At 37.9% G+C, this 26,789-nt stretch overlaps 1 protein-coding gene across 3 annotated transcripts in view; it reads right to left on the reverse strand.

Moving 5' to 3' along the window:
• Positions 1-1,000: 1,000 nt before the first annotated feature.
• Positions 1,001-26,789, reverse strand: part of CDH19 (cadherin 19) — a 168,098-nt gene continuing 142,309 nt past the window's right edge. For all 3 annotated transcript variants that reach the window (XM_075921031.1, XM_075921029.1, XM_075921030.1), the window contains 4 exons: positions 20,811-20,932; positions 13,538-13,655; positions 10,968-11,219; positions 1,001-9,169 (listed from right to left, as the gene is read on the reverse strand). In XM_075921031.1, coding sequence (XP_075777146.1) covers positions 8,679-9,169; positions 10,968-11,219; positions 13,538-13,655; positions 20,811-20,932 — 983 coding nt within the window. In that variant the 3' untranslated portion in view covers positions 1,001-8,678. The remainder of the gene's footprint in view (positions 9,170-10,967; positions 11,220-13,537; positions 13,656-20,810; positions 20,933-26,789) is intronic.

Here is a 26,789-nt window from a genome sequence, read left to right on the forward strand (position 1 = left end):
TTTCCAGAAATACTTATAACGGAAAACTGTTCCATTTTAAGCATTTCCGGAAAAGGGTGCCAGTGTAGACGTAGCCTATTTGTACTTATTTAAAGGAAGAAGTTTGAGTTGAGGAATAAGTGAAATTTCATTCACTAGGCTAAAGTACAAATAGTCCACACTCCAACTTCAGGATTTACAAATACAAGGCTATAAAGAGCACACATCTAGAAGTCTGGTGCTAATAACACATAATCATTCCTTAATTTTGGATAAAGAGGAGAATTCAAAGTGAATTCAGTTACAGCAAAATCTATGAATACTCAAGGGCTACGTCTAGACTGGCATGATTTTCTGAAAATGCTTTTAATGGAAAAGTTTTCCGTTAAAAGCATTTTCGGAACAGAGCATCTAGATTGGTACGGACGCTTTTTCGCAAAAAAGCCCTGATCGCCATTTTCGCAATCGGGGCTTTTTTGAGGAAAACAAATCTGAGCTGTCTACACTGGCCCTTTTGCGCAAAACTTTTGCGCAAAAGGATTTTTGCCCGAACGGGAGCAGCATAGTATTTCCGCAAGAACACTAACAGTCTTACATGAGATCGGCAGTGCTTTTGCGGAAATTCAAGGGGTCAGTGTAGACAGCTGGCAAGTTTTTCTGGAAAAGCGGCCGATTTTCCGGAAAAACTGGCCAGTCTAGACACAGCCAAGTAGAGTGACAGCTCCTAATTCATTCTATGCATGGAAAAGGTGAAAGCTGCAGCTCCATGTAGAATGAGCCTGCATTTTTAGTGAAGTTGTTCTGAGAAAAAAGTTACTTTCAACACATGGTTCAGTGAATTACAAAGTAGTTTACTTAGTGCACCACATCATATGTGCTTCATTATCTTTTTTGCACCAGGTCAAAGGTTTTATTTTCCATGTTGTATCTATAGATTCCATTATTTGACCTGTCTACTGTTCTCTCTCTCTCTCTCTCTCTCTCTCTCTCTCTCTCTCTCTATATATATATATATATATATATATGTTTATATCTAACTACACAAATACCCGTCATCACCACAGTATCTGACTGGGAAATAGTTATGCTTTTATTACATAAGGTGGCTAGATTATTTTTGTTTGCTATTTAATGTCAGTAGGGTTTTTTTTTTGTACAGTGAACTCTGTCATTAGACTTTTGTTTTTCTTAATTAACCAATTGTTCTGAACAGATTATCCTAATAGAATTCAAGAATCTGATAATGTGTCTGAATGATAATTGTATCCTCCATTTAGAACAATAGCTCATTTTATATTTGTCTATATAGATACGAACAGCATCTTATATTTGTCTGTATAGACATGAACAGCCTTGCAAAGGGAAAAATGAAGTTCCGTGTTATTTATTCATTAGACTTTAAGCAGTTGATCAGCCAGGCAGATCCAGCTTTGAGTGTGTTCAACAGTGTGTGCTGTAGTCGTAAAATACCTACCTGAAGTCTCACATAGCTTGAGTTTATTTTCTTATTGGTCACACTTAGTGGGTACTTACTGTTTGGAAAAAAAAAAAAAAAGATTTTCTTCCTTAACAGCATAAGTGGAAATGATGTGACCAACATCCTGCACACCTGGTAAAATTGTTCAGCCCAGTAGATCAATAAAGTAAGTATAACTAAAAAAGCTGAAACTGTTCTGGGTAATCTCTAGAAAAAGAGGCTAAAACTGTAATACTAATGAGTGAATCTCAGGGGTGGTCAATTCATGCCCTCCACACTGCAAAGAGAAAATCAGAGACCTGGCATAAGTTGGTTGGGCTAATCGGTATCAAGAAATAGTATTCCCTGTTCTTGTACCTGGCCTAATGCAACATTTCAATAATGTTTGTAAGGACCCATTTAACCTACAAATTATGGGTGATAATGTCAGATGATTCTCATTTTGCATTAGCTGTTTGACCCATTAATGTCTCCGTAATGACTTGTATTCTGATATACCATTTATGAATAACAAAAAACACTACCAAAAACTCTAAACAAATTAATCTCTGTATTTGTGAGTTACATGTCTAATTAATGTGTGAATAGCCATGATAGCCATGAGTGTCCCTGCACACATTTGCATACCCTGAAAATTTTGTCACTCTCCTGATAAAGTTTGTCCTGTTATTGGGGAGCAGCTATTCCAATATTGAAAAACAAACAGTTGAAATCAACAGCTTGCGAAAAATCAGTAGTCTGAAAATTATTCACCTCATCTATTTGGTGGATACTCACAAATAGCAGATAGGTGCAAATGGAGAATATTCAATGTGAGGGTGAGAGGGGTTTTAAATTAAAGTTATAGTGAAAGATCGATCAGTTTAACCTTGAAACCCTGATTGTTGTATGACTTCAAACTGAAGATCTAACTCCTTTGGCTATTGGGGCATCTGTAGGGAGCGCTAATCTCTATGGGCATTTCTATACTTATTGGAAGATTGACATGCTGGAGGTTGATCTTATGGCATTTGATTTAGCAGGTCTAGTATAGACCTGTACATCTAACACTGAGGGCAGCTCCCACCGGCAACCAATACTCCTCCTTTACCAAGGAGGTAAGGGAAGCCGAGGGAGTGTTTGTTCCCATTGGTCTCCTACAGTATGGATGCTGCCCAAGCTCAGCTTAAAGTAAGCCAACTCCAGCTGCACATTTTACATAGCTGGAGTTGCATATCTTAAGATGACCTTCCTGGTCTAGTGTAGACCAGACCTGTGTTGTTTATTTGGAGTCCTTTCCTCATGCTGCCACAGCCTATACATGAGTCATGCTACCTGTTCCATCCATTGCAAATGACAGTTTTCCAAGGTCTTCTAGAAGCTGCAGAAGGGAATTAAAGTGGAGTGGAAAACCACTAATTTCCCTTTGAATTTCCTCTTGTAGTTTTCCTGGTTACTGGAAAAGAATGCCACAAAATGGGTACTGCTCCACTCGCTTCTTTTTGTCTCATTTCATCCCACCTCTCCCCCACAAACTGTTAGATTCCACCTAGCCACATATAGGAATGGAAAATTAGAATTTATCACCAGATCTACTTTGAGACTTTACCCATACTGCTTCTGTGATACCTTCTGCAACACAGAACCCAAAACAATTCTAATAAAACAGTTAATTAAGTTAAGACTACACAGTTATTCAAGACTAAAAATAGCATCCTCCAGCGTAAGATGTTTGTGGTGCTCTTTATTTCTAACATACAGCCTTGCTCCTATACTGTGCCCTTTACTTGCAGTTGTTTGTATTTCAAAAAAGCCACTTATATGCCCTCATGACCTAGTTCCTGTGGGGAAAAAGCATCATAAACAAAACCAAGCACTTGCATTACTTTGACCTGATTCATAGTGATCACATGAAGAAAAATGTTCAATGTGACCTACAGAAACAGAGAGGAGACCTACTCAGCTCAGATGAACCCAGCATTTTTAGTTTAATGGCTGTACTCCCTTGAGGCATGCAGAAAGTATGCCTAGAGCTACAAAAATTGACTGAAATGTTCCAATAATGAATTAAAAACAAAATATGTGTTTTAGTGATATAGCCAGTAGACTAGGAAACATAGGTTGTATTTCCAGCCCAGTTACTGACCTGCTGTATGACTTTGAGCAAGTCATTTAATCTTTCTGTGAATGTTTCCCCTCCCTTCCTTTCCATATCTCGTGTATTCAGGACTACTCCCTTACTATATATTTTCATAGTGCATTACACAATGGCCAACTGATCTTTAGGGGGTTTCTAAGCACTACAGTAACACAACAAAGCAATATTCAGATCAGGAGCATTCACTAAGCATGGTAAAGAGAGATGTTTGTGAAGTGAATTTTAGCTGCTAAATTAAACATAGAATTTGAGTTTGTTGCAATTTTCTGGTTGTTCTCCAAAAATATTATTTAAACACTAGCCGTGAAAATAGACTTAAAATGAAAAACAATAAAAGCATGATTGGATAGCTCCTCTCCAATAAGAATTTTTAAACTTTGTTAAATAAAGACAATCCTCTTTTTATGTTCAGAGCCTGAAGGATTTGCACATGAGTGGCTCTAAGGGGGGAAAAAAAACCCATCTTCCTTTTCAGTCCATGAAATGTCAGTGGAACTATAGCATTGTCACATGTACCCTTCTGAGGTAGTGGAGAATGCCTGGCCAATTCTGTAGTCACACATCAACAATCCATGCCATTTTTCCTTAAATAAAAACATCTTTGCTATTGTTCAAGAGAAGTACATAGGAACTGGGGATGGCATGAGTTCCTTACCTCCTTCTCCAGTCCACACAACAGTGGGAAAGCAGAATTGGCTTTAAAGTGTTTTTCATTACAAGATCAGAGTATCTGAGAGTTAAAAGAGAATTTGGACCACAGCGTGATGGGACTCAAAGAAGGCCCTTTTCACCATGAATCCTCCATGGTAGCACTCTGTAAGGACTAGTTACATAGGGCTTTCTACAGTCCTCTTTGCTGTAGTGAGTCTCCAAGTTAACCACCATGCAGAAGGCCCTGGGAGTAGGTTGCAGATGCAATAACTACAGGTTGGATCTCCCTGGATCAGCACGTTTGGAGCCTGACCAGTCCAGAATGTCAGAGATTGTCAGGCCAGTGGAACTGCCCTGCACCACTTAAAGCCCCAGCTGCTGAGCCTCTGGCCACCCTCCCCTAGCCCTGGCCACTGGTCCCTTGGACCAGCTCCACTTCCAGCCCTGGCCAAGCTCCTGGCCCCAGCTGGGCTGCCAGCCTTGCTGCCACCCACCTCTCTGGGGCTATTGCTTTAAGAGTGAGGGTGATTTCCTGCTTATGGTAGAGGATGGGGGAAGGTGGCTTTATGAAAAAGCATACAGACAAACTGATTATGGAAAGGCACAATCTGGAAAATGGTCCATCTCTGTTATAGGGGGCAGCCTACTCTGACTGTCTCGGAGTTTGTATTTTCATATGTGATTGTTGTGAATGATAAGAAATAATCTTAAATTGCAACTCTATCAAGAGTATTTATGTTTTTAATCTAACTTCTCTTTGGGTATGATGTGAATGTAACATTCCACAGTGTAAGAGATCTTACAATCAGGAATTATTTCCTAGTATGCAGCCTACACTTTCCCTTTATTAGTGTCATCCCTATATTCCTTATGTTATATCCTTTTCATCTATTTAAATAATTCCTGTTTCTTCTTGGTCTTTCCATTCTTATATTTGTAGACTTCTAATTGTATCCTTCTTTAGGCCAGATCTATACTAGACCTGGAAAGTCTGCTTAAGGTATGCAACTCCAGCTAAATAATGTAGCTGCAGTTAACATATATTAAGACTATCTTGGTGCGGTCATCACAGTGAGAGGTGGATGGGAGCAAACACTACTGTTGGCTTCCCTTATTCCTTGCGGATCAAGGCATCCAGGGGCGGCATCCACATTCAATTTAGCGAATCTTTACTGGATCTGCTAAATCAAAGGCCAAGAGATCAATCTTTGGTGTGACAAGTGGAGACAAGGCCTTAGTCTTTGCTTGACTAAACTAAACATGGTTTGCTCCTATAATGTTTGATCATGTCAATATAGGAACACAGGAATTGTTACATTTCATCAGAACAGTGATTTGCTGATTTTTTTAAATAATATTTAAGCATTCATCCACATGGTTGACATTTGGCCTGATTATCAGAAATCATGTTCAAAGCCTCTCCAGTGCCAGCTTACAATGATCCATTCTTGTCATGGGATTAAACTGCAGGACCCTCACTATTAGAAGCATGGTCTTCTATCACTGGAGCTAAACGAGTAGCTTAATTCCTTAGCTGATAACAGTAGTATTTTCCTATGCTTTTAGATGGATCAGATACTGTAAGGAGATATATGTAACACAAGAACCAACAGGACATGTTTAAATGATGTTCTAATTATTATATGAATACACAAACTGAATTATATATGGAGCACAACTTCAAGGAGGATCTAAGGCAATATCCACACAATCACGGATTGTTTCCTAGTTCCTTGTCTGAACAACTGAACAGCAATTGTTTTCTCACAATCCATGTTGGGTCGGAAAGGCTGACATTCTTCTTCATAATGATTGCTATTTCATTCCATGTTTGGGTCAATTAATGTCAATGGGACCAGGTGTAGAGTATGATATCTCTTAGAATTTCAGAATCTGGATCTAAATATGTGCTTCCTGTACAAAAGTCCCCTTAGGTTTTTCTCCTGGATGGTGGAAGACTCTGGTCATGCTTAGTTATCTACATTGGATGACTCATGCACAGAGCCCAATTTCTTACATCTTGCAAGGAGACATTGCCCTTTGTGGGCCTACTTAAGTGCCTGCTGATGTGGAATTGTAAGTAAAGTTAAATGACCTAGCCTACCCCAAAATAACTTTTCCTGGGGCCCCTCAAATGGGAAAAGGTCCAAAAGTACAGCATCTGTGCAATGTTTTTCAAGGAGCCCTTCTCCCTCTCCCTCTCCCTCTCCCCCACTGGGCTCCTGAATCAGGTTCCTGCTGTCACACTTGCCCTGAGAATTTGCAGTGGAGATCTTCCGAATGGAAGTTTCCCATAGAGCTGTTCCTGCTAAGGTGATCTCTACCCTAGAGCTGATTTCAGTTTCTTCTTTTTCAAAGGTATCTTTCCTCCCATACATGATTGGCAGGACCAGGGGGTAGAGTTAGCCGTCCAGACATAGAGATTCTGATGCTTTCCTTACCTGTATGGGGTCCATATATCCATTCAGAATCTCCCTCCACAGAACAAACTTTACATGCTCATTTCATTTGCTGTCTCATTCCCTATTCTTTTTCCACGGAGTAATGATTAATATGCACAATAATATGTCAACTAGAAACCATTTTGTCACGTCTGTTTGAATGCCATTAAATACAAGCATTAGATACATCAAAATACATCACTGCCATGCTTCATTGACATGCAATTTGTAAACTTGCTCTGGGGGCAACTCTTCTATAGAGGAACCTTATAGTTTTTCTCCCCCCAAAAAACAAAACAGCCCCATAACCTTTCTCCCCATTATACATGTGCTAGTTCATCAGCTGCTAACCACATTCTTGACATTATTGTTCCAAGAACACATAGCATCCATAATTTTTCTTCCATGGACACCCCTTTTGGAATGTTCTCCTAATTCCTTCCTTTCTCTTGTGTTTTGTTTTTAACTTGCAGGCATTTAAAGTGTCTCTGTGCTTACATCTTTCTGCTTAGCGTACATCCCTTGTTTTTCTTTAATAAACAAGTAATTGAACAAGCTCTGTGATGTTTGCTATGCTTTATGCATTTTCATTTCTTATATAAACTTTGCCTAGCTTTCTGTAATGCAGTGGAGCTTACCTGAGAGTGTAAATAAAAAAGATAATTGTTCTGTTTTTCTTATACTGATGCCAGCTTTCAGATGTTGAAACATATCAATTGATTACATGTTGCAGATGCTGTAAAATAAACAGCTAATGGAGAAATGGTGAATAAATACAATGCAGACCCTGGCTCTCTTAGCTACCATTTGAATATATTCAATGGCTTTTAGAACACTAAATTTCTGTTGATCCTCCATACAGATAAGTGAAAGGGAACAATTCTGAGACAATTTTATGCTCACTATAGACTGCGTATAAAATACTCAGGGTAATGAATTTTGAAGTTTGACTCGATTCCTTCTGAATGATGTCAGATCATTTTCTGAAGAAATGGATTAAAATTAAAGTGTTTTACTATCTTATTATCTAATGTTATACATAAATTTTTATATCCACCAGCTTAGCATTTTAAAGATCTTTAATACTATTACAATAAAACTGAGTACTATAGCTAATTTTATATTCCATAATAAAAAAAAATCTGTGCTGGGAAATCTGTCGTCCTTTAAGCTCTTAATAAAAAGGGAAAATGCCCAATGAATTGTATTTGACACTATGCATAATAAAATGCAACATGGTTAATACTACTATATTTAAATTGAGTATTGATTCAAACTGGAACCTACTACTTTTTGCCTTTTAAAAAAAATTTTAATGCATTAACTGGTGAATTAAATGGGAATTTAACACACTTCCCAACAATTCAATAACAATTCAAATTTAATAGTGAATAAATGTTGACCGTAACAGGCCATTATTTTTATACTGATAGAAATGGTATTTGATTTAGTTTTATCACCCTAAAAATAAATAAAAGAATTTGCAAGTTTATGATAATCCTTTAAAAATATGTCTGCTGTCTACATTTTTACACAATAGTATTTATATTACAAAACATACTACAAATACATGAGCTTTAACTTGTTAATTCATATAAACAACAAAACAAGTCTGCCTTAACTTTGTAAATAGTTTTAAAGCTTATCCTAGCTAGGTCAATATTTCCAGAAATCATAGGCTTTTTTGGTTTTTCCCCCAGTACCTATGTGACCCATTTTAAGCACCCATCATTGGAACTAGATTATCAAAGGAGCACAACCTGTTTTCAGGTACCTGAATAACAGCTGACTTATAAAAGTACTGAGGCCTCAGCCCCTTTCAGAGTGATGCATGTGGACAGATTTTCAAAAAGTTCTTAGCGCCCACAATTCTTTTGAATTGCTCTTCTTGAAAAACTAGCCACTTATTTTCATGCTTACATAGGTCTCATTTTGAAATCCAGACTTGATTTTTGCTGATGACTACTTTTGAAGATATGGCCTCTAGTTGCTGCTAACCCACTGCACTCTTAATTGGGTTATAGGTGCTATCCAGAGGATTACATTCAGGCCCCCACTCAGCAAGGTAATCATAATTCTCATCCATATCTGACAGACTTGATCCTAAAGAGCTGAGGGATCCAGCCAATGAGCCAGTCCCCTCAAATGCATATGTCTGAAGGGAATCATATGGCAGAGCAGTAGGGTCTGTATTAGCTTCTTTAAGCTTTTCTAAAATGAATTCCCTGAACACGGCACTGTCAGGACCAACTTGCAGAGATTGTCGGTAAAGGCTTTGGATTTGTGTTGTGATGTTTCTTCTAGGCTTGTGCTCTCTCATGACAGTACGAGTCCTGAGCGCTGAAATATCAAAAGCCTCTGTGTCCTCCTCTCCTCCTCCTTCATCATCATACCTGACGATGTTCTCTCTGAACTCTTCAGCCTTGTCAGGGAATAGAGACTTTTTCCTCTTCTCCCTTAAAGCCAGAATTGCCAAGAAAACCACTGACAAGAAAAAAGAAAAGAACCAGAGATTTTTTTACGTGTTTAGAATTTTTAAGGGTGGCAAAACATTCTAGTGTTGAAGCATGTGGATTTATAGAGCAGTAACTGTATGGAGGTATGGCTGTAAGATGTAGTATTTTTGGTGAGGAAACAGCTACAGAGAGACTTATAGAAATGGAGCAATTTGTTTAGAGTAGTGAGGAAAACAAACAGTTTCTGCGCGGAGAGTGAAAGGGCTGCATAGCCCAATGCTGTGAGCAGACCTTTCACATCAGTGCCAAAGGGGAAGCTTCTTGCTTGAATCTTCATCCCTGTTCAGGCCTATGAGGTTGACTCAGACTCTATATTCCCTATAATTATAGGGAATATACCTCAGACCAGTAGAATCTGTCTAAATCAGAGTTGAAAGTAAGCAGGTGCACCCAGGTGCGTAGCTCTGTCAAGAGCTGGCTGATCTGCAACAAAAGCCAGCAGGGAGCTATTGAAAGAGCTGGCAGGGACCCAGGTCACAATAGGAAAGTACCTGTAAGAAATGTTAAGTTACTTTCACCACTGGTCTAAATGGAGGAAACTCTTTCCTGTTCTTCCCTTCTCACCATTCTGCTTCCTAAATTTGTATCAGCTGAGGGGGGAAGAAGGGTGGTGTAAGAGTGGCTATATTTGAGGAAATAGCTATGTGAAAATATCACTTTATCATGCAATGGATGAACTGTGTATTCAGATATCAGAGGGGTAGCTGTGTTAGTCTGGATCTGCAAAAGCGACAAGGAGTCCTGTAGCACCTTAGGGTATGCCTACACTGCCACCCTAGTTCAAACTAGGGTGGCTAATGTAGGCATTTGAACTTGCAAATGAAGCCTGGGATTTAAATATCCCGGGCTTCATTTGCATGTTCCCGGGCAGGCGCCATTTTTAAATGCCTGTAGTTCGAACTACCTGCCCATGCCCACACGTGGCACGGACTAGGTAGTTCGAATTAAAGCTCCTAATTCGAACTACTGTTAAACCTCCTTGCAGGAGGAATAACGGTAGTTCAAATTAGGAGCTTTAATTCAAACAACCTAGTCTGTGCCACATGTAGCCGCAGGCAGGTAGTTCGAACCACGGGCATTTAAAAATGGTGCCCGCCCAGGAACATGCAAATGAAGCCCGGGATATTTAAATGCCTACATTAGCCACCCTAGTTCGAACTAGGGTGGCAGTGTAGACATACCCTTATAGATTAACAGACGTGGGTCTTTGCCCATGAAAGCTTATACTCCAAAACATCTGTTAATCTATAAGGTGCTACAGGACTCCTTGTCACTTGTGTAGTCAGAGTCATATCTGCCTTCTTTATGACCAAAGAAAAATAAAAAGAAACATAAAAAATTATCTTAGCTCTACAGAACCACATAATTATGGTGGAGTGAATTGGATTCTATTCCTTCTCATGCATCATCAGTGGAACTGTCAGCTAAATTCCAATTGTGAGGCTAACTTCTGCATTAAGTTTTATGCATGCTAAGACAAGGTTTTAGTCTTCCAAATTTTTATGATGGCTGAAGATAGATGTGCATAAAGGAACATAGCAAGACTTTGGCCAGATTTTCAGGACTGGCAGTTACAAAGACATATTTTTTACTTCTAAACCAAACAGATTTAATTTGTAATCAGTGAAACACAATAAATACAACAGCTTAATAAGCTCAGCCAATTCAGGGAAGTTCTGTTCAAATGATCAAATACAATATATAGCAGAAGAGGACAGTGAGACAGATATAAACATTCTAAAGCCATCTCACTTATTTTTTCTTACCGAATATTAGTAGTATGCAGGCCAAAACCGCAACTAATGCTTCTATGCTGAGACCCATGGTGAACATAAAAGCTCCAAATCGACAAGACTGGATACTAGCTTCAGTATCACAATCACAGACGCTGACAGTTAGGGTGTTTGTGCTGGTAAGAGAAGGGGTTCCATTGTCCACAATTAGGACTGGTAGGTAGAAAGCAAACTGCTCTTGTCGACTGAAGCTGTTTTTTGCTGTAAGAATTCCAGCCGTGTTATCTAGAAGATGAAGTATGTTAATCAGATATTTGTCATGGTAACAAAAAAAAAGATCCCAAAGCTAGCTAATAACTTATCATTATTTGCCATCAGTGACACTCTGAAAGAATGTATGTCATTGGAGAGGAAACTGAAGTGAGGGGGAGGATTTTACTGATTTAAATGAATTATAAATCAACATAACCAGGTCACATGCAAGATGTCCCAACTGGGATGAGACATTTCAGCTTTGATAAATTTTAAAAAAAAAGTTTGTTACACAGAACTATACAAATTAGCTCCATATTCAGCATAGGGAAATATGGTCACCTTAACAATATGTTGAACTAAGCTGTAGCTAAACATTCTATTAAAACTAAACACATCTAAATCAGGCCCATAATGTATTATTTATCTGTATATCTTAGCAAGGGGTGGGCCAGAGCTGTCTCATGGGGACACTTGGGGTACGTCTAAACTACATGCCTCCGTCAACGGAGGCATGTAGATTAGACAGATCGGCAGAGGGAAATGAAGCCGCGATTAAAATAATCGTGGCTTCATTTAAATTTAAATGGCTGCCCCACTCTGCCGATCAGCTGTTTGTCGGCAGATCGGGGCAGTCTGAACGCGCCGTGTCTACAAAGAAGCCTTTCTTGATCGGCACAGGTAAACCTGGTTTCACGAGGCATACCTGTGCCGATCAAGAAAGGCTTCTTTGTCGACACGGCGCATCCAGACTGGCCTGATCTGCCGACAAACAGCTGATTGGCAGAGCGGGGCAGCCATTTAAATTTAAATGAAGCCGCGATTATTTTAATCGTGGCTTCATTTCCCTCTGCCGATCTGTCTAATCTACATGCCTCCATCGACGGAGGCATGTAGTTTAGACACACCCTTAGGTTTAACTGGTCCAGTGTATCCAGCTTCATTTGTGGGATAGTGCGATAAACTTACCTTTAGCTCTTTCCTCCATATTTGAGCAATTTTCAGCCCTCAGTGGCACACAGAGACCCTATCCACACTATAGCAAAAGGTTGAAATAGGATATGAAACTCCAGCTATGTTAATTACATAGCTGGAGTCAACATATCTTAAATCACCTTTCTGCACCATCCGCGCAGTGGGAGGCCGACAGGAGCACTCACCCCCGTCAGCTTCCGTTACTCCTCACAGAAGGAGGAGTATCAGATGCTGACAGGAGCTGCCCTCAGTGTTCAGTGTATGGGTCCATGACCAATCCGCTAAATCAAACACCAGATGATTGAACTCTGGAATGTCGATCTTCTGCGTTATGTAGATGTGCCCAGATGAAGCTGTGCCTATTCTCCAGGGGGGAGCTGTCCCTGGACCTTTAGCAGGGTGCATAAAAGCTGACAGGATTCTTTGTCATCCATAATTTGACCCTTGCCCAGGAAGGGCCCATAACATTCCACCTGCAGGCCATGGGTAAAAGGGCAGATGAAAACCCAGAGTTTAAGTATGTATTAAAACATTGACTTTCCTTTTAGAGACATTAAGAAGACTACTTTCCTCTTTACTATAGAGTGAACATTCCAAAAGTTAGTCCAATGGATTTATTCATCTTGCTAGACCATTGAAATCATTAGCAATGTCAATATATGCAATGTGTATTTTAGTTGAGTTTGAAACACCTCTTTTTCTAAGACTCAGAAGACTGACTTGAACTGGCCACCTTTCCTGTAATATCACCAGCTGTTAAACTTATGTTTTCCCTTCAAATTAGTTTTGATTGGTAACCCCTTAGATTATTCATTTGAAGCATCTGGATCAATACCAGAATAGTGCAACATTGGAGACGTCTTTCATATGAGGTCATTAGTAATCAATGCATACAGATTTAACTATAACAGGATGCAGTTATATAATTGTGAATTGTGCTTCTGTTTATAATTCTACCTTTGATTAAGTCTGAGTGACCTCCAGTTAATGGTATTTCTCTATTCTATTTTCAAAACACTCTTCTTTCCTTACCACCATGTGACAAATTAAGATTAATGTCCCTCAACATTTGCTATATTTAACTATAAAGTAATACAAATCTATTTTTTCTTGATATTGTGCTAAGTATTCTGCTCTTTTCTGTAATACTATCTTGTGTTGATTATGGATGTTTAAATTCTAAAATAATTCTTCTGCATGAGGTTATTGCATTATTATTAAAGTTTGCTCATGATAACACTTTTTTGCTCTATTTCAAACTTTATGCCGAACATTTCTGTTTGGGTGGATGATTATATAAAAATGGTGATGCGAGCACTATTAAAGCATGAATCTTTCATGAAGGAATTTTTAAAAAGCTACATGAATGACACTACCTTGATTATCTCTGACAGTAAAATTTGAGTTGTTTGTGGCCTCCTGAGCCAGAGAGAAGTAAAAATGATGGCCTTCTATTGAATCATCTTTATCCACTGCACTGATGGTCTGGATTAGCTGGAAACAAACATTGACAAACATGACTTTTTAAGAATAAACATGGTTTACTTTCTTTTAACACAATACTTGTCAGATATTATAATGAATTGTTGATACTACAAATTCTGCAGCAAATAAATATATAATTGCAATCATGTTGGGGTTATTGGTTTTCTAGTGTATTTTTAGTGTCATGTCACTATGATATTTGATTTTGTGTTGATTTGTGGAAGATAGGTAAAGGTGGCTTGGGATGGCGTGAATGGCTTCCAGAATCAAAATGCAAAGGATAAATGAAGTTTTTCATATTCAAACAAAAATCATATATCAAGTACTTGCCCTTCCCTCTTTATCCCAAGATGAAAAGTATATCTTTCTCCTTAGGAACCAAGCCTGCAGTGCAAAAGCTATTTCCTTCTAGCCCACAAACACAGCATCATCATTCACCTGATGTATTATAGTGGCTGTGAGAGATGGTGACACATTCATGTGTTGAATTGTTGATTCTAGAAATTATGATAGATTGATTGTGGAAGTTCTGGTTTTGGTTTTCAAGGAAACAAAACAGGCCTTATTTACAAATGTGTCAAAGCTGATTGTCATTTGTAAGAGAATAAAGTCAAAATTAGTGTCTTAGCAGTGAATATAATACCTTCCATCTTTGTAAATAAAGCTTCAAGTTGAAGCTAATATAATAGAGTGGAATCATGAGCTATATCGGGCATAACCCACTTCTTCAGAACTGAAGAAGTGGATTGTGCCTGATAAAGCTCATGATATCATCTACATGTTTTGTTAATCTCTAAGGTGCTACTAGACTATTTGTTGTTTTATAAGTTTTTCCTGTTACAGGCTAACTTGGCTACCCCTCTGAAACTTTCGATAATTAACAATATTTCTGCATACAATGAGCAAATATTTCTCACTATAATTAGTTTCTGTTCAGTGAATTATGCATCACTGAGGGCAACATTCAATGAAGATCTTCCTGGATCTCTACAAAAGTCTGTTTGTTTTTTCATTCTCACAGACAATTTTTAAAGTATATGGGTCCAAACCAAAAATACAGACCTGAATCTTTGATTATTTGGAAAATGTCATGTCCATTGTGAATAATATATTTATATTTTACTTGGTTTCTAATGCATAGGAGTCCTCCCATCTAAAAAGGGCGTCCTCTGCATAACTGTTAGCAATAATGGGATGTTTCCTCTTTTTTTCCAAAACTAGAGAGCATCCTAGGTGATTCAAATAAGTAAAGAGGGACAGTGATAACTAGCCCCAAGCATAGAAGGGAAAATATCTCCCTCAATATGCCTGTAAGAATAGAGGCAAGAATATCTTTTAAAAAGTAATGTAATTCTCACAGATATTAATAGATATTAACAGAACTAGTGAATAAAGTCCATTGTTTATGTACATCACTAATAGAGGAAACAGTGGTCCAGCTTCCTCATGCTATTTTGTCATATACCTAACAGCCTAATGAGGCTATTTCAGCCTGTTTGAGAGTAAAAATTCCCATGCCTATAGACAGGGGCAGATGACCATTTTGCGGGGCCCCGGGCAGCATAATTCCCCCCCTTTGCCACGGGGCATGTGCAGTGACACCATGCGCATGCGCCGTGCTGCTACGGCGCATGCGCAGGGCTTTCTGAAGCACAGGGTCCGGGGTGGCCGCCCCGTTCACCCTGCCCTATATCCGCCCCTGCCTATAGATGTTTGGCCACGTGTATTCCACAAATATTTGTCTAAATTCTAAAATAAATTACAATTTGGTTAGGTTCATGTTGGCTTCATGGTCATTTTCCATTGATTTTTGAACTGTAGTGAAGTGAGTTTCAGGAAAAATTGACTGATTTTGAGCCTTAATGTTTTGGCTTTTGATTGCAAACCTGGTCACATGACAGTCAGTCAGTTCCATGATTAAATAACTATGTAGCTAAGCAAGATACTGATCTAGTGGTGAGCTCCATAGAGTCAATACAGTCTGGTCACGTGGCACTCACTGAAGATTGATAACAACACACAAGTTATTAATTATATTTTTGATTGTGATACTCTCAATTTGCAATTGCATTAGTAACTTAGCCATCTAATCAGGAAACAAAACATTACAAACCCATCATGCTTGGAATTCTCAAAATTTCTGCAGTTTCACGTCAATAGACTTGGTTTGTTATTTCACTATTAATTCAGATAGAGATAGCTAGATAAATAACATACAAATTAATGTGTGTATCTGTATATGTTTTCCACACAGTGTCAGTTATCACTAATCAAAACTTCTTTGACAAGTTCATTTTCAGTTTGGAATAATAACAGTTTGTTTCCTTCAGAGGGGTAGCCGTGTTAGTCTGTAACTGGAAAGACTTCAGCAACAACAAATAGCCTAGATGAAAAAGTAGGTTGTGCTCACAAAAGTTCACGATATCATCTACATGTTTTGTTAGTCTTTAAGGTGCTGCTAGACTATTCATTGTTGTTTAAGTTTTTCCAGTTTGTTTCCTTGTTTAGGACTGTGCTATTTTTAAAAAGAGAGAAAAAAGAAGTCTGTCTCTTTATGATTATGCTAAGCATATACATGCATCTTGTGAGTTTCACATTTGAATAGAAGGGATACTCTAAGGCTATATCTACACTACATGCTTTGCTGGAAGAGGCAATGCAAATGAAGCACAGATTAGCATTTTCTCACTCTTCATTTCCATAATCTCTTCTGATAAATTTTTGCGCAAAAACAAGCAGTGTAGACGTTTCCTTTTTGAGCAAAAACCCCTTTTCGTACTATATCTGTATGCCTCTCCCAGGGTTTTTGTGCAAAAAGGAAACATCCATACTGCTTGTTTTTGCACAAAAACATATTGGAAGAAATTATGCAAATGAAGCATGAGAAAATGCTAATCTGCGCTTCATTTGCATTGTCTCTTCCAGCAAAGCATGTAGTGTAGACATAGCTTTAATGTATAGGCAGGGAAATATCTTACTTTTTATTTTCTATTGGGTCATTTCTACTAGGAATCAACACTACTCTGATAAGACTATAAATGATTATGAGTGCAAAAGACAGCTCTGATTTTTCTAAGGGTGAACTAAAAATGATCCCAAAAGACAAACAAAGATCTGTTTTTTCTAGTTTCTCTAGACTTGTTTGCATCGAACTTGGGACAGGCTGGTACCTCACCAGTGAAGGCAGCATCACAGCTTTATAATAACTGCTTGTGAATCAAGGTCTACGAAGCCAAATTCACTGATTCCTAACATAAAAGTTCAGCTCCTCTTGCCAAATTTGTTGGAGGTAGATTGAGCTGTCAGTTTGTGTGACCCATGAGCCTACCAGAACTTTGCTAAATGTTTCCAACCTGTTATCCATTGTCATCCATCATATTGTTTGACATTCATTGCTTGAAATTCATTTACAATTAACTGGTTAAAATTTATTGACATGATTTCCACTTTTAGACAACTTTTCTATGAACACATCCTACAAGGTCAGCCTCAACTACCTGATCAGGAAATCTTATGCTTAAGTGGTCATAATTACAATATTGCAGCTTGGTCCATAATATGCACCAGAAGCTGGATTCCCATGCATCAGCAGATCTAATTAGAGCAGGAGGAAGTGCCTACACTTGATTCCATTTTCCTTTATTCTCTATGGAGATATACCCATTACTCTTCCTTCCTGTTTTCTTAGCATTGTTATTCATGTGCTACTTGTACATGATCAATAGACACACCAAGATAAAATAATAAATGTTGTCCTACCCATCATTTTCTTGTTCCTGATCTCATTTTTTTTAATACATGGCTTGTTAGGAATGGTCTGTTTTTAAAAACTGCTGATTTTCAACCTGAATCATGTACATACAGTTTTATTTATAACTTGGTATTCTTTTTGAGGGGGACTTGCATGCATGTGAGTGCAGCACTGTATTTTATAGGGAGCTAATATCACAAATTTTCTTCTTTTTCGTTATAACTACTGGCTATTTTATTATATGATAATTAGTTGTGTAAATGCTTGCTTTTTTTCCTGATCTCTAACCAAAAGTGCAGATTAAATAATCTGTGCTTTTGGATCTAATACATTTAAATTACCAGGGAAACCACAAAATCAAAGTCAGTTCATATGTGATCCTCAAATTATAGGAATTCATGCCAAACAAATACACATTAGAGAGAACAGCACTAATTCAAAATGTAAGAGAACTCAGAGCAGTTTATCTTTGCTTGAAATCTGCTTCTTCCCCGATATAAAGAAAATCTAGGATTCACAATGAATTTAACTGAAATTTCATTTAACTAGAAACCTTCTGGATGCTCAACTCATTTACTCTATCCTAGAAAGTCATTTGATGTGGTCCTCAGTTTTGAGTTAGAATCAATTCATTAAAGACCAACGAGAAGGCCAAATTCTTTTTTGGCATGACATCTTTGGTCTTACACCATGGATATATTTGGTCCATTTTTGTTTAGTGGACATTTTAGAGATTTTGGTACAGTAGTTACAAAATCTATTGAATTCTATATTAAAAACAACAAAGAAAAAAGTCCCAACGTGGGCAACATGTTCTTAAAATGGATGAGCTTATTATTTATATATATAATTGTAAGGTCAAAGAGATCCAATGTGACTCCAAAGAGAATCCAACAGACTCATGGTTTACTATTAGGTCTGATGATAGCAATAGCTATAATAGGATAGTATTCTATTTTATATAACACTTTTCATGCTCAAGTTATTTTGAAAGAAATGGATTTAATGCTGGTAGTGCAGTGAAAGTGGTTTCTCGATGTGCAAAGGAAGCTGCCTTCTTGGCTCCTATGCAGCTGATGTGTGGATTATAGGAAGGTGCAGAACTACTATAACATAAAATGGATAATGAAAAATCCATTCAAAATGTCCGATAAACCTGATGGATGGAGTTAGACCCCCAGAGCAAAAAAAATCTATCTTCTTTTACATTCATTTTTATTGTCAAGCTATCTTTTCAAATGATACTCCCAAAGACCCAAATGCAATTTTTTTATTTGAACCACTTCCAGGGGCTACAACAAAGATATCTATAACCCTCAAAAGGAAATATAACTTAATAAGGAAAAATTGAGAGCAAATGTAATTTGCTAAAAATAGACTGAGAACTTTGTAATAATGTTGGTTTTTTTGGCAAAAAGAAAATAAAATGTAATTTAGAGTTAGCTCTATTCTTAGGTATAAGCTACAGTGTCACCCCACTGCCTTTGAGTTTGGATAAGCAAAAAGGGCATTTTTATGTTATGATTAATTTTTATAACAGTTACTTCATTTTTTAAAATATGACCAATTTATGCTGTTGACACTGAATCATGCAAAATAATGTATTTGTATGTATTTGCTTTTTATTTTCACTTACAAACTGGACTGATATCAACAATATAATCCTCCAAGTACCACAGCTTAAGGAACTGTTCACCCCTCAATAACTTCTCCACATCCTGAAAGGCCTGAGAATATAGGTAATCTTTCTAGTGCCCCATGAAAGTAAACTCCAGCAATGTTTGGCTAAGGAAGAAAGCAATTTCCATGGGTAGGAATACCTCACTGAAAATATCTCACAACATCTTTTTCAGACAACAATAGGACAGAAGTTACACCAAGCTCCCCAACTTATCATGATGGCCCCAAAAGTGTTAATCTACAACTGACAATGTGTGGACAACCCCAGGGCACCATAGAGTTAATTGCAGAACATGGCCAAAAGGCATTTTTTATGACCGACTGATGAAAGCCCACCGAAATCAAAGGAAAGATTTCATTTATCTCAATGGTCTATGGATCAAGCCCTTAGAGTATGAAAGCATTCCACTGAATTCAGTGCACTGTAGATTGGAACCTAGATAGGTAAGAGCATCATAGTTCAAAGCTTGCAACTTGAATCGCCTTGCAGTTATACTCACCATATATAAATTCTAAAATGTAAATTGATCTGTTCAGTGGTCATCAAAATATTATTTTTAACTCTAGACTCTTGACGAAAATGGAAATATATAATAGTGTTTTAGGAGTATACATACACACACACACACACACACACACACACACACACACATATAGGTAGTCTAGAAAAACAGAGAAACAATCTGCTAAAAGTAAAGAAAGATCAAATGTTTCACATTAGCCATAACAATCTCATTTTTAAAGTTAAGTAAAACATCAAACTCATTGACTGTGATAATTATGCATTTTGGTAACAATTTCTTATTATTCCTTCCGAGAGTGTTCGTCATGTTGAACAAGTCACATAATAGATCTTTGTTCTATAGTGTTCCCATCTGTAAAACATTGTAAATGTTATTTTCCTACTTCAAATAGGTGTGGTGAGATATGTATATTGTCTTCAGCAGTCCTTCCCCCCTCCCCAGAAGATTCCAGAGCACTACACAATTATATGGAAATTCAGAAATTTCTTCTCCTACTCTCAGAAAGAAGCCATCTTTGAGTCAGAACACTTTAGCGCACAACTACATTATGTGCCAGCAGTAAATTTGAGGGGAAAATGCATTATGAACTACTGAAAAAATGCTCATATAAATATTTGTTTGTACAATATATTTTCTACTAGAATGATATCATTGCATTTTTAGTTAATCTAAAATACGCTAATAGGAACTGAAAGACTACAATTTATTTCTGTGCATTTTGGATTGAGGTATATAATTAAAGATTTAAATCTAACTATATTCCAGTAAATAATGAATAATCCTCTCAAAATAATATTCATAATTGCAATACATTCCCAGTAGGACTTTGTCTCTGTAACATTAAACTGTATAAGAACCAATGTTATTAGAGTTCTTTTTTTTTTACCAGTTTCCTTCTCTACCTATATAAGATTATGTTCATTATTATCCAGGGATATTGCTATTATTATATATGAGTATTAGACACACTAATGCACGCCCCCACACTCAAACACACACCATCTTGTGAACCATAAATTCAATCTTCCCAACTATTAATTTTAAACTACATCCGCCAATAAAAAAAAACAAGAAATCCACATAAAATACAACTTGAATTTGTAATACAACTTGCATTTAATTTGGATTAAAGCAAACAGAAATACCTTAAGTTAAAGTTTACTGTAAAGGGACACAATATGGTTACACAACAACTTTCCAGCCTCTTACCTGTCCAGATCTTGCATTTTCACACACATAAATCTCATAGTGTTTGGGGAATTCTGGAGCATGGTCATTAACATCAAGAACTTGAACATACACAGATACTTCTGAAATTTGTTCTTGGTTTCCTACATAAAAGGAGGAAAAAACTTTAAGAATCAACAGTGGCTCGGGAAGTGAAGAGAAAGCTGCCAATTGTTCCTACCACTAGGGTCACTGGGCTGGAACTCAGAGTAGAGAGCAGGCTTGGATTTTCCCCAACCATCCCCAATCCAATGCAGAGGCATCCTCTCAGAAGGAAAGACAGGCCCCTATTAGGACAGGAAATTAAACTGTTCCTACTAAGCCTGAAGGGACAATAGAGCCTATGATAATTCTCCCACCAAACCCTTTCCTAGTCTATGATGACTGTGGATCAGTAGGCTGTGACCCTTGCTATGCTTCTGATGCAAGCATAATCCTCCTGGAGGCACATGACCAATTAAACAAAATCTGAGCTTCATCACACCACACACCAACAGCCTTTAGCTTGAGGAAGCCTGGTGTGTGCCGGTGATGTATCAGCTCCCTGACTCCATTGGCCACAGGTGGTACAAGCACTCCACTCCAAGCCAAGCAGGCTTTGCTGTCCCTCTGAAGGCTATGAATAGGCTTGCTGCAACTCCCATGTCCTCTGAGCACCTCACTGGAGTGTCCAGCTGCTGGTCCAATAGAAACTGACTACACGGATTACATTACTGGCTCAACCCTATACTAAGAGAACGTACATATCACCAGCACCCTAATAAACATACCTACTTATATGCAAAGTGCTTGAGCATATAAATAGTCCCATGAAAGTGAACAGGAATACTAACATGCTTAAAGTCAGGTGCTCTACTGCATCAGGGGCTTAAGCATAATATTTCCAGTGACTAGAACCATTATACAGGTTGTACCTCCCTTAACTGGGACTCTCTAGTCCAGCAACATCCATGGTTCAGCACGACCATGAATATTCCTGGACCACAGAGCCCAGGAACAGGGAGGTTTGATGGTGGGATTTTAGTCCCTGGCCTCAGAGCCTGACTGGCCCATTTATAGGCTTCATGAGTACACTTTGGCCTGATGGCACCTAACATAAGTATGAGCTTGGGAGATTTATATGAACATATCTAGCCCAGCACCCTGTCTGCCAACAGTGGCCAATACCAGATGTCCCAGAGGGAGAGAACACAACAGGTAATTGTCACATGATCCCTCTCTTGACACCCACCTCCAGAGAAACAGAGGCTAGAGACACCATTCCTGCCCATCCTGGCTAATAGCTGTTTGTTTTAAACCTGATGCCTATTAATTTCATTTGGTGACCCCTAGTTCTTAGATTGTGGGAATAAGAAAATAACACACCAGTCATGATTTTATAGACCTCTATCATAGCCTCCCATGTCTTCTCTTTTCTAAGCTGAAAAGTCCAAGTCTTTTTAATCTCTCTTCATATGGGACCCGTTCCAAACCCCTACTTATTTTGTTGCCCTTTTCTGAACCTTTTCCAATGCCAATATATATTTTTTGAAATGAGTAGACCACATCTGTATACAATATTGAAGATGTGGGCATACAATGGTTTTATATAGAGTCAATAAGATATTTTCAGTCTTATTCTTTATCCCTTTTTTAATGATTCCTAACATTCTATTTGTCTTTTTGACTTCTGCTGTATATTGAGTGGGTGTTTTCAGAGAACTATCCACAATGACTCCAAGATCTCTCTTCAGTTGTTGTAGCCAAATTAGTCCCCATCATATTGTATATAAAGTTGCTCCTCCTGTCAATTTATATTGCTCCTTCTGTCAATGAACTGCCATTCACACCTGTCTTTTTTCCCAAGTTACCCTTCCATTGAGTTTTTGGTAGATTCCCAAAAGAGTGCTCTGAATTTTTGGTCAACGCCCTTTTCAGGAGCTGGGAAGGTCTTTCCCCGCATTGTAGTTTGGCAGCTAGACATGAGGGGGGTTTCACCTTCCTCAGAGAACAAAAGAGATTTTTTTGAGAGGAAATATTATACTGTTGAATTATTTGTCACAACTGTGTAATAGCTATCCTGGGCATGTTAACTGAAGTAGAGGGGAAAACATAGTTCTTTTTACAGTCACAGGGGCTATGTCTAGACTGCAGGCTTCTTTCGAAAGAGGCTCTTTCGAAAGCATCTTTCGAAAGAGCCTCTTTCGAAAGATCGCGTCTAGACTACAGGCGGATCTTTCGAAAGAGCAATCCGCTTTTTCAAAAGAGAGCACCCAACGAGTCTGGATGCTCTCTTTCGAGGAAGCCCTATTTACATTGAAGAACGCCTTCTTTCGAAAGAGGAACTTTCGAAAGAAGGCGTTCTTACTCGTAGAATTAGGTGTACCGCCATCGAAAGAAAAGCCGCGTTCTTTCAAAATTATTTCGAAAGAACGCGGCTTGAGTCTGGACGCAGGGGAAGTTTTTTCGGGAAAAGGCTACTTTTCCCGAAAAAACCCCTGAGTCTGGACACAGACAGGTACTGGTTGGGTGACATCTTGCTAGACCCTTGCTTTGCATTGCACAGAGAGGGAAAGGCTTAAATACCTATGCAGAAAGATGCACCACTTGTATCATCAGTTATCCCTTGGGGAAAAAAAAGGAGAATATCTGGATCTGAGCATAGCTATATTGCTAAGCTCCTATGGTATGCTACGCAGAACAGTAACTAAGGAGAATTCAGTCTGAATGAAGAGAGGAAGAAGAGAGACGGATAGGTTCCAAGACAGTTGGAGGTCAATGGTAACAGAGTGGCTGGTATCCAGAAAGGCTTTTTAAGAAGAAATCAAGGTTGCAACAGTAATTATTGGAGACCAAACTGGTCCAATCACTCAGAAAGCAAAACAAATTTTGCTAAAGGGATAACGTGATTGTCCCTACTGATAAATTCCTATCTAATAGGTGCAGGGAAGGAAAGAAGTTTGGGACTTTTCAATGCCAATCATAGTGAACTAGGAATCAAAAGCCCAGGTTTTATTATGATGCTAAGAAGAATGTGCACTTGGAAAGACAGAGAGGACTCTCAGAAAAACAATCAGTTATTTATACTCAACATAACCAAGTAAAGATACCTCAGGCATTGCATGTAAACAAAAAAGATTTTAAATTAATTTATAGCTGTTACTAAAATCTGTAAGAAAGAAAGAGAAACAGAGTTGTTTCATTTTTGGAAGATTCTACCATGGAGTGTAATAGTTCAGTCAAGTCAGAGGCAGAGGGCTTCCTTCATCAGAGATGTGCCTCACCATGGCTGAAAGAGGATGAGGACTGTGCACTACTGCCTAGAGTCATTCCAGAGCCAATGGTATGAGAGAGGAGCAATATGGTGTAAACTTCCCAGAGACTGCTATGTTGCTGTGAATGAGTACTGTCATGCTATGTGTTGGCAGTGGCATTGTTATCAGACTGGGAGAAATGAGTGTGTGTGTGTGTGTGTGTGTGTGTGTGTACAAACAAGAATCGTACTGGACTAAAAGCATTAATTTAAATTAGAAACAAAGTAGATGTTACACATGGAATCCAGACTAGTCCAAAGTCAGTGGCAAAATTCCCACAATTTTTTTTTTAGGGCCAGATTTTCGGTTTGAGCATTGGGCTGGAGGAGTGGAAAATGTTTTCAAGATAGACACTTGATTTAAATGGCAAAAATTGTGTCTGGAATTACAGGAAGATCCTTAACTTAGTCTGAATAGCTTGGCTTTTAGGCATCCCAAATTCCCTCAAGTTCCCATTGACTTCAAAAGGGAGCAGCCTTTTTGAAAATCAGGCCATGAATTTAGCAGACCTACCCCTTATTGCACTATTGATTCATGCTCCTTATTGGACCTACATCAATGGAAGATTGCTGTGAAACTTTCCCTGTGCCCCTCTGCCTCCTATGCTGAGAAATGGTGGGGGATGGAAGTATGCCAGGATAGTTATGGGATCTGAAGGTGGATTTATGCCACCTGATTGGTGCAAAGGGGCTATAGCCATATATGGTCCATATGGGATTAAATCTGGGTTACACTATTGTCAATGGTAGTTTTATCAATTATGTCCAAATTTCACCCATAGCTTGTTTTTCAAGAGAAGATTACAGTGTACATAGGATATGTGTTATGATTATATTTCTTGTGTTAAATGTCACTTATTATTAATGAAAAATATCCAAACCAATGTGATACACTTTTAATATCTTTGGATGTCAACTTTTTAACCTTATTGTCATTGAAGATAATATAACACCCTAAACTCTATACAACACTAAAGATAATAGATAATAGATAATACAACATTAAAGATAATATAACACCCTAAACTCTGTAGGGTGTCTATACAATATCCTAAACTCTAAATAAGATACGCAATTTGCTGTATGCAAATTGTGTATCTTATTTTGATTGAATTTTGAAATAGCATATTTTGAAATTTGGCTTGTCTACACAGCACCAAATTTCAAAATAATGTGCTATTTTGAAATATCCCTTAACTCTTGTGGAAGGAACGTTACAGGAATGCTGAAACACTGCATACGCTATCTTGAGACCTATCTCGAAATAGGGGGTGTGTTCAAAGATGCGGGGTAGCTATTTCAGGATACTTCTGGTATTCCAAAATAGCCCCGCTGTGTAGATGTACCCCTAGAGAATAGATATAGTGAAATTAGAAAGGCTCCCTCCTCTTACAATACATATGTTAATATTTCTTGACACTAAAAGCCTTGACATTTTTTGGTTTCCAGAGACATTTATTCAGTTGCAATGTATAGTTTAATCCTTTTTTATTGTTTAGCTAAACAGAAAAGTCAGAAGCCTAGAATGAAGTCATCCAGAAGTGTTTTCATAGAGCTATTCAAGATATGACAAATATGCCAGAGATGCTTTCTATTGTACCATATCACCCGCCAACTGTCTAACAGAGTGAAAAAGATGATACATGTGTGTTTAAAAATTCTCAGATAAACCAAACAGTCAAACAAGACTATCAATTCTCAAATAGAAAATGAAGATTGCAGTAAATATCGCTCCCAACTTCTCTATATTAAGCTTGCCATTGCATCTACTATTTTGATATATTCACAGGAAATGCTTCCTTATGGGGAATATATTGGATTAACGTATTTCTAAAGGTTGTCTCTTTCACCGGAGACAAGAAGTTGGTTCAATAAAATATTTTTTCTCACCCACCTTTTCTAACTCATGTTTCTAAATAGTCATCACAAAGAACCAATTTATATGACACAATGTCTAAACCACTTGCTAGTTTTTAAAAATCATGGCAATAACTAGTTGATCCACTGATATCCTCCTATTTTGTTGACCTATTCTCTTCCTATAGATGGTAATATTAATGAAGAAGATACAAATTCTGTCACATCTAGTTCCAAATTAGCAAGCAAGCATTTTCCACAATATTGTCCCAAAGACAGGACAGCTGGATAACTGAAAGCATAAACAGAGGCAATTTGCATTTGACTTTCAGACAAAACTGACAGCTGAAATCTATATAAAGGATGCTTCCCAGATTTAATTGTCACTGTAGAGAAGTCTAGCTGATTTAGGCTCGACATTAACAATTAATTTGAAATACAGGTTTTTGACTGGTGTTAAATTAGACCCTGGCTAATTTTACACTAGTCAAAAATCTGGTGTGAAATTAACCAGGGTCTAATTTAACATAAGATCTTGCACCGGGGGAGCAATTCATATGCTTCAGTGTAACTTGAAAGTGTTAGAATCTCCATCTCATTAGAATTTTTTTTCTTTTTTCTTTTTTTATAAGGTCATCTTTTATGAACGAGCACAAGACCTTGGAGCTCAAAAACATCCTGCTTCCATTGAACTCGTCATTTTAATAATGCTCCTTAATGTAACAAGAAACAGCAATATAATGAAAAAGTAGCATGTATTCTCTGTTTAAAAAGAAGGGATATTCTGATAATAATTACAGTAAGTGCATGCA

The sequence above is a fragment of the Pelodiscus sinensis genome, chromosome 2 (assembly GCF_049634645.1).
Source record: "Pelodiscus sinensis isolate JC-2024 chromosome 2, ASM4963464v1, whole genome shotgun sequence".
Taxonomy (NCBI): Eukaryota; Metazoa; Chordata; order Testudines; family Trionychidae; genus Pelodiscus; species Pelodiscus sinensis.